Here is a 9,184-nt window from a genome sequence, read left to right as displayed (position 1 = left end):
AGGGACGGGGTAACTTCATGGAAATGGGCAGGGACAGGGTAACTTCAAGCTCTGCTGATGTGCAGGGACGGGGTAACTTCATGGAGATGTGCAGGCACGGGGTTACTTCACGGAGATGTGCAGAGTGAGCCCCAGCTGCATCGCCATGTAACTGAGATGACAGAGCAGAGCCATCACTCAGCAGATGGGGTCAAATAAATAAAAGAGAGACCATTCACACCACAGTGTCAGGTTTTCTCACAATTGTTCACAACGTCACTATGAATGTTCCCTCTTTTTATGGTTGTAAAAAGGCCAGTATTAATCGCTTAAGGACAGAGTAGAATTATGAAGAAAATTCCTCGCATGGATATGGCCCTTAAATTCTGCATCTGCATAGAAATTTCTCAGAGAAGGATGTTCATTTCCTCAACAGCCAGGTAGTCATGAGAGGCATATATTCCCGTAGCTTTATAAACACTATCACCTTTAGACACTCAATGACATCACTAAGAATCTTAGCCACTATCAGTTAGTGCTTCTCATAGCTAAGAGTCTTGCATCTCCAACAAACAAAGCTAGAGAAGCACTTATTTGAAGAACCCTCATTTCCCATGTGCTCACATGCATGTTCCCGTGAGCAGTGTTGCTGGGCAGCAGTCATTCCTCATGAAACTACGAGGAAACTTCCCTTACCAGAGGGATCGCCAGGCTCTATTTAGGGTGTTCTTCAAAGTGCTCTGGTGGCACTGGTCACAGAGAACTGCTCACTGCCAGGCCTGCGCTTATAAACCACTAGCTGCTCCTTAGGAGACTGAAGAGGCGCTCCTCTCCCCTAAACAGCTGCAGTCTCAGAAACCCACAAGGGCAGTTAGCTCTACCTGTCTTCCAGTCCCGCTGAGTCGGAACGGACTCAATAGTAGTGAACTTGGTTTGGCGTTTTTGAGAGCAACCTTCAGGGAAACCTGGTGTGTGTGTGCGGTCATTAAGCAGTGGCTACGAGGCAAAGGGCCAGGAGCTTGACCCACCAGCCCCTCTGAGGGCAAAGAGGTTATAAAGATTATGGTCTTGAGGCTCCTGTTGGCCTTTCTCTTACAGGGGGATGGTTTAGAGCGCCCTTCAAAGAGGAAGGCAAAGCCTCTCATTCCCCTGAACAGTTTGAAAACGCCTTAATATTTGCACTTGGAACAGAAATACTTTCAAGCACCAGGGAGAGGTTAGATTTAAGTGCTCTATTTGGCTATGTTACTTTTGAAAGGAATGCACAGTATTCAACTGCCCTTCCAAGGCCAGTGAACAGTCCTGTGTGAATATAATTTCTTAAGGTAAACCAGAGAAGTCTATTTGAACCGGAAGCATAGTTATTTCAGGGCGACGTGGTTTATTCAGGAAGCAATAGCTGCAATTCGGGACCTGGACCAGGAAGAAGGCAAAGCCTAGAAGGCTGCTCTGAAGGGGAAAGCAGATACCAGCTGTCCTGCGCGCAGGACAGCTCTCTCACTTAGCTCCTCCCGGCTGGGCAAACAAGCAGTGGGTCCTTCTCTCTGCCATGAAGTCTGACTTTTAAAGGCACCACTATGCCTTTTGATGAACTCTAAATTACCAGATGGGAAAAAAAAGGTATTTCACATCAGAATGCTTTGAATAGCACTGCTTTAAGAGCTAGTCAGAAGATTCATGTTGAGAGAGGTTGGGCCATAAATGTTTTCTTAAAAGAAGATCAACTGACTCCCTGTCCTGGTCCTAGCTTTGACAGGCTGGCAGAAGCAGTCACAACCACCCACCCGCACTCCCATCTAGCCCCATGAGGGCACAGAAAGCATCTCTAGTCAACAATACCTTTGGTAGACTTTGTTTCTAATCCCTTTCTGGAAAGCAAGGAGATAATTCCGTCCATCTCCAGAGAAAACTTCCACAGCAATAGGCTGGAGTCATCAGAGAGGAAAATGTTTTAAAAGCAAGCAAACAAAAATAGAAGTTCCCAAATCAGGCCATTGTTACACATTATTTTTTTGCACTATGAATTGCTACATTGTTCAAGAAGTTAATTAGCTAGCCAAAGAATTTATGTTAAGAGTTAATGAATTCTCCGCAGATTAGGTTGAAAAACAAAACAGATTACTTTTAGTCTGCTCAACTTGTTATTACAATCCTTAGTAACAGCATAATGGCAGAATAGCCTAATCACTTAAAAATAGTAACAAACCTCGACAAAAATTTACTACCCATGTTAGCATGCTTCATGACAATATACATACTTCAATTTTATATTTGTCTCGATAAAAACTAAAAAGTAGAAGCCATTTTACAAAAGGAGGCTAACTCACTAAGCTTTAAATGGCAATTTGGGCACCAAATTAGATCTATTTTAGCTTAGCTTTGCAAAAGAAAATAATGCAACTATTTGGCGAGACTTGGGGAAGAAATCAAATGACAAGAAAATAATTATTTTACTTTTCTGTCTCTTTTTAAAGGAAGTCATAAGGGGCATCTTGTTTACCAGGAAATGCTAGAGCTGTTTAAAAATCCCAGAAAGGAATGGCTAGAAATTGCAGTCTAGAGGACAGGGATTGGATCTGTTTTCTTCAGCAGAATCGGATCTGGGGCATATGGCTGGGTACTCAAGAAATGCTTTTCAATGAACTAAATCACTGTAGAAATATGCTATCTTTAAAGCTTGGAAGCGTGTCCTGTGTTGACTTCATCTAGTGCCCAGCATGGCTCCACGAGCTCGTTGCCATCATTAGCCCCACTCCACAGAAGGGGACAGAAGGACACAAAGACTGACGTGCCCTGTCCTGTGCTGGTCTGTGGCGGGACTAAGTCTGAACTTCAGCAGTCTGACTCTGAACATGAACTTCTTTTCCCACTGAGCAACATTTGGAATCTTGCCACTAAAGTGTACTTGGGAGGCAGATTACAGGGTTATCTCTCAGTGAGATCTGATTTTATTTCAGTCACTGTACTCTTTAAGACAGAGTCCAAGATAAAGACATTGTAACAAATTCTACAAATGAGAATTTGCATATTATAGCAAAAATACAATTTTTATGTTAAAAGACAATGAAAATGATGTTTTGGATACCATGGGAATATGGATAGCAAAGTAGTGCCCAGACTACAGACTGCATGGACAAAAACAGATCCATCATATACTGTTATCTATCCATGCACGGTGAGGGGAGGACCATGTTTATGAACGGAAGACTGCAGATCCTATAAATGGTTTTTATGACATGCACTAGTTTTAAAACCATACATATTCTGAACCAGGAAACATAACAAAAGGCTTAGCGTTAAATCAATGCACCTGTAAGAGATATCTCCTTTTATGCACTTCCTTGATATCTTCGTAGGCAAAAATGCTGCAGGTTCTCTTGAGTTGACTCGGGCCTTGCCGGGCTCCTCGCGGGATAATTGGCTCATGCATACTATGGGCAGCCAAGAGAGAAAGGGAAAAACACCCACAAACTGGAGATCAATCCACCGCCCCAAAAGCGGTGTGGTTTTTCAGCATCATCAACAGGAGGTGAGAGGGAAAAATATATCAGAATTTTCCGTTCAAAATAACAAAACCAAAAAACCCACACACTGTCTAAAAGAATGATTCGTTAGTTACTTGGAATAAAAGCCCTTCGAATGAGTATAATTAAAAACATCTTTTGAGGAATACAATAATAATAATAAAACCTCATTAATATAGTCAGGGATAATGTATCCATTTGGTACCCGATACTTTCAGGGGCCATGGCAAGAGTCCCTAACACTTAATAACTGCTCAGGTAGAGAAAATACTTCAAAAGAGAGTACTAATGTGTCTCCCGTTATACCGGCAGACCCAGCTTACTGTGCCTCACAGACCTGCTTGTTTTTAACAAACAAAGGGCAGATCTGTGGCTGCCTTGTACCCATCAGCGCATGCGCGTTTTTCCGGCAGTGTGCGCGCACTTCCTTTTTGTGACATGTTTGGATGCATTTCAAACTGGCTGACGTGGGATGGACTGCAGAGTGATAGTGTATGCCGGGGCCAACCAAACACTTGGGCCTCACATCTCTGCAGTGATCTGGAACCAAACCTGCCACAGCCTGAGGCAGGCCTGAACCAAGCTGCAAAACACAACTTCTGGTATTTTTGTAAAGAAGGCCCCCACCAAAGTCACTATGCGGCCCTGTTGGCTGCCAAAAGCAGTCCATAAAGGTGCAGACAGGAAAGGCCTGCGGCTTTGCTAAATCTCAAGCCCCTTATCTTCCCTCCGGTTCTGTCTGTCTTCTGATTTTCCATTACCCACGATCACCTCATCACGGGAGGAACAGAAGACGAGGGAAGGGAGTGAAACACAGGAAAGCGGCTTAAGCTTGTCACCACTTGCAGGGTGCCAGGGGCGCGGGGTTCACCTTTCATTCACTAAAGTAGTGAGTCATAGCCTGTTTTCTCTGCAGCCGTGATGTGCACAGAAAGTCTATGAAAACAGCACATTATAAGTTCAGGAAAAGACGTATCCGTGTATACACTGTACTTTAAGTAGCTTGCTACCAGAGGCTATGAATGCATAAAAAGGATATTTCATATTATTTTCACATTGATAAACAAGACAATGTTTACTACCTTGAACTAGGTATTATCCTCACAGATGACAGATGCACAAAGGATTAGCAATAACAATATTACAATTAGAAAAAAACTATGTCTATTTGGGTCTTCTGTCTTCTAAACATCGTTGTACTTTCTTTCTCTCTGTCATCTACTTACTTTGGAGGTAGGGTTTCAATATCTCGGATTTCCCTGGTTGCTGTCATGGTAAACCCATCAATCACATAGAAATGCTCTTTGCCGAACAGCAGCAGCCCCTCGCTGGTATCGAGCCCTTGGACCCGAGCACAGCGGTACATGTGTTGGATCTAGGAAGAAGCCACGAACATCCATTAGGATGGTTTTAAAATCGTCCAGTTATTTTATTATTTGTTGGTAACAGAAGGCTTTCTTTCAATAAATTAGTTTCACGGAAGCTGTAATTCACACATCAAGGGTTTAATCACATGAAGAAGGTTTGTGCGAGCACCACCACCATCAACTTGAGCAGGGCGTTTTCAAACAGGTCTTTATGGGCCCGGAGGTTTACCACCACGGCACTGCATGTGTGCGCCAGGAATGTGGACCCTGCGTCTGCTGGCCAACAGCGCCCTCCCTCTGCTCAGTATTTTCATATGCACTATTTTACCAGTTTTTAAATTTCTGTAAAAATGCACACACACACGAATAATTAAGATCGTCGCTTACAAAACTACTTCACTGGGGAAAGGGTACAGCTGGCAAACAAACATAGAAGGTGCATGTGGTGGCGCAAGAAATCCCTATGTTACTGCTGTGACATCCCTTTAGCAAAGCCTATTAAGCTTGAGTCTAGAACAGCAGACAGCTGTGATTGGAGCCTGAGTTACAGTAGACTTTAGCGAATTAATCTATCCAATCTGTCCACCCATCCACCATGTATCCATCCGTCTCTCCAAATATTCACTGAGCATTTACTATGGGTCAGGTACACACGTGCTGTGTTCTCTAAGTGATAAGCATGTTAGATTTGTCCTTGCTTTCATAGTGGAATGGGGCACTGATGGTGCAGTGGTTATGCACCGGGCCGGTCAGCAGTTAAGTTCACCAGCCAGCCACTCCATGGGAGAAAGATGAGACTTTCTACTCCCGTAAAGAGTTACAGTCTCGGAAAAACACACGGGCAGTTCTACTGTGTCCTAGAGGGTCACTGTAAGCCAGAAATGATTCAAGAGCACTGCGTTTTGAGTTTTTCCTAGGGGAAGTGAGATGCCTCAAGGTGGGCAGGAAGGGGAATTGATGGGTACAGGTAAAGAGATCAGAATAGGGCTGTGCCCTCTGCCAGGAGAGATACAAAGTGCAACAAGGTCTCAGAGCCTGGCAGCCCTGAATGACTTCCCAGTTTTGCCATTTCACCCAGGTAGGCTTTGTCTGCTGGCAGTCGACATTTTCATTTGTAAATTTCAACTATATCTCTTGGGCTGTGAGATTTGAGGGCAAACACATAAACATGTGAGGGAGTCCAGGTTGCCCACTTGTCTCTTCTTGAACACCGCACAGTACTGAAAGTGGGCACTCTATCCCTATGTGCTTCCCACCTGGATCCTGCCTGCTTGGCAGACTGTGGGTCTTTGTCAAGGACCAAACTTGGCCCAAGTAACACTTTCCTCCTAGGAGGAAGGACTTGCTGAGTCTCTCAATGCAAGTATTGTTTCCTTTCCAAGGCTAGCCTTTAGTTCTGAGCAAAAATTCTTGCTTACACTAAGTTTGACATGAGTCAAAAGGGAAAAGAACAAAACCAGCAATTAAATCAAAGTCAGACAAATGTCAAATCAATGTCAGTTTGAAGCTATTTCTTATGCTATTAAAACTTAAAGCAACCAGAGCAAAAACTGCACTAGTGACATTAAAGACTTAAAAAATTGAAAACATGAGAAAACGTGTCAAAATATACAAGTGCAAGTCAGTCTGCAATGCCATGTGTATGCAATGTGATGAGAGAAATCCTGATGTACTCAACATTATCTCCCTTGCAGCATGGTATACATATAGCACCGTGTTCATCTCATACACACACAGCTTGATAAATTTGCACTGAGCAAATTTTTTTTAAGGCAGCAAGGGGGTTGGGGTTGGGGTAAGGAATGATAGGCCAAATAAGTTTAGTGGGAACCTGTGATACAGGCATTATAAAAGCATAGCAGTGAGGTAGCTAATCTAGCCTGAGCTGGCTATCACAGACTACCCGATGTGTCTGCGACCACCAGACAGACAACTGGTCTAGTCACGTGGCAACAAGTAACGTCACGACACTGCGCACGCGCAGACGCCGGTACCTTTTCTCCCTCTTCCAACAGGCGCAGTAAGGTGGCGTTGTCCGTCTTCTCCTCCTCTTCCACAGAGCCGCCCTCGGCCAGCTGGTCTGGGGGCTGCTCCTGGGTCTCCTCGTCTCCTCCATCCGGGGCAGAGCGGGAGCGTTTCAGGGGAGGCTTCACCAGACCTGCAGTACAGTAAACACGATGGCCATGTGACTCTGTGGATGGCAATTGGCAAGGTTACCCTCACAGAGCACTGCTACGGATCCCCGATTTGAGCTCACTCCGGCAGGTACAGGGGGCAGTGCGTTCTGCAGTCCAATAGTTGCATCGCCTCGGGAAGGATGCGGACTGCTCTGACTCTCCTCCCTTTTCTCACCTACGCAACGGAGGCCGGGATACGATCGATCTAGAAGTTGAGGACGAGGGAGATAAGTCATGTAAATGGTTTGCACTGTGCTTACTACTATGGAGTCAAGCCTACAGAAGCTCCAGATGATGACGATAAACAGAGAGCTTAGCACAATTAGTGGTGAGGATGGCACTGTGGTGAGATGCCACTGGGGGGCACCAGGAGCAAATATCACCAGCTGTCAGAAATGAAGAGCAAGCTATAAACACAGCGGAGACTCCCCCTGGTGGAGGGCCCATGGCGACCCTCTCAAGTCTCAGCTCCCAAGCAGGAAGATGGCCATTCTTACCTGAATGCCATGCTCTCAGACCACCAGGTTATAGATTCAGAGTGCACAGAAAGAGCAGAATTTGTTCTACATTGACAGATTATTTCGTTTCCAGATTAATGCCTACATTCAGAAGACTCAGCCGTTGATAGTAACCAGTGAGACCCGGATGTATGGGAAGCACTCTGAATAGACTTTAAGTCCCACTACGCTCCATGAGGAGAGTGCTCCTCCGTTGTGCCCTCAAAATGTTACCGCTGTTGCTTTTAGTTGCTGGAAGCATTTGGGAAAAGCTTTAGTCACCCTGTGAGCCACTTATCCTTCGAACATTAGGTACCAGAGGATCTGTTTTCCTTGGAGAAGCCCCTTATTTCCATACATGAAGTGCAGTATGAATAAGTGCTGTTTGCCCAATGGCAAGAGGAGAAACACTCACAGCTGCATGGTTTTTAGTTTAATGAGCAAAACATCCATTTCCATGCTTAGCATTAACACCTTGTAGCATTAATACAACAAACAGTAAGGCTAGCACTATCTGTAGGGTTTTCAAAAGTTATTATTCATAATTTAATCTAAGAAACTTGAAAAGTGAGGTCCAGATAATTGGAACATCAGCGACCCAAATATTAAGGAGTTCAGGTAGGGTAGGGGTTCCTCATGGGACTGCTAATGGCAAGGTCAGGAGGAAGAACCCCCCAGCTATTCCTCGGGGAAAGATGAGGCTGTCTGTCCCGGTAAAGATTTACCACTACGGAAGCCCTATCCAGCAGGGGTAGGGAACCGTTTTTCTGTTGAGGACCATCTTGAGATTTCTAACATCATTTGCAGGCCATCCTGGTCACACCTTTAATGAACTCATCCCTGATGTGATGGCCGAGAGGAGCGCTGGTGGAATAGTGGCCACCTGTTGGGCTGCTAACTGCAAGGTCGGCAGTTTGAAACCACCAGCTACTCTGAAGGAGTACTCTCATCAAAACCCAGAGGGTCAGCTCTATCCTGTGCTCCCGGGCATGTACTCGATGGCAGTGAGAGTGCGCGAGCCTATGATGGTTGGCACGGCTTCTCTTTGAGGAGGTAGGCGTGGGATGTTAGCGGGTGATGATGAGTTTGAGGGTCTTATATGACGAGCAGACTGGACAGGCCCAACACCTGCTCTACAGGGTCACTATGAATTGGATTCAGCAGTGGGCGGTTTTTTTTATATGCAGTGACTAAGCTTTGAATCTATCTCAGTAAGTTTGATAACGCAGTTTCAAAAAAATTGGACAATTTCAAACTGTGTCCAATTACTGAAAAATTTTTAGGGATTTTTGGAAAAACACGAGGGCAATGACTGCAAGGTTTAGTCAGTCATGATCATCAAAGCGAGAATAGGAATTATGATGGGAAACAATATTCAGAAACGTGGGTGCTGTTTTTGGTTGACGTGATCATGTACTAGTTTGCTAAGACTTTGGAATTTCTGCTGAGTCCATCTTCAGCAAGTTTCACAGCAGATCGAGTTACTCATTCAATATTGACTGGATCCCATATTTGTAAGGTTGAGTTACTCATTCAATATTGACTGGATCCCATATTTGTAAGGTTGAGTTACTCATTCAATATTGACTGGATCCCCATATTGTGTAAGGTTGAGTTACTCATTCAATATTGACTGGATC

General features: G+C 44.6%; 1 protein-coding gene across 1 annotated transcript in view; it reads right to left on the bottom strand.

Moving 5' to 3' along the window:
- WDFY3 (WD repeat and FYVE domain containing 3) overlaps positions 1-9,184 on the bottom strand; it is a 242,492-nt gene that overhangs the window by 40,026 nt on the left and 193,282 nt on the right. The window contains exons 43-47 of the mRNA XM_045284341.1: positions 7,328-7,433; positions 6,865-7,028; positions 4,730-4,878; positions 3,290-3,410; positions 1,819-1,904 (exon numbers count right to left, since the gene is read on the bottom strand). Of these exons, the coding sequence (XP_045140276.1) occupies positions 1,819-1,904; positions 3,290-3,410; positions 4,730-4,878; positions 6,865-7,028; positions 7,328-7,433 (626 nt within the window). The remainder of the gene's footprint in view (positions 1-1,818; positions 1,905-3,289; positions 3,411-4,729; positions 4,879-6,864; positions 7,029-7,327; positions 7,434-9,184) is intronic.

The sequence above is a fragment of the Echinops telfairi genome, unplaced genomic scaffold (assembly GCF_000313985.2).
Source record: "Echinops telfairi isolate 266 unplaced genomic scaffold, ASM31398v2 ScPeMD7_7468;HRSCAF=8506_0, whole genome shotgun sequence".
Lineage (NCBI taxonomy): Eukaryota > Metazoa > Chordata > Mammalia > Afrosoricida > Tenrecidae > Echinops > Echinops telfairi.
Note: the sequence above shows the minus strand (reverse complement) of the source record. Positions and strands in the feature narration are given on the sequence as shown.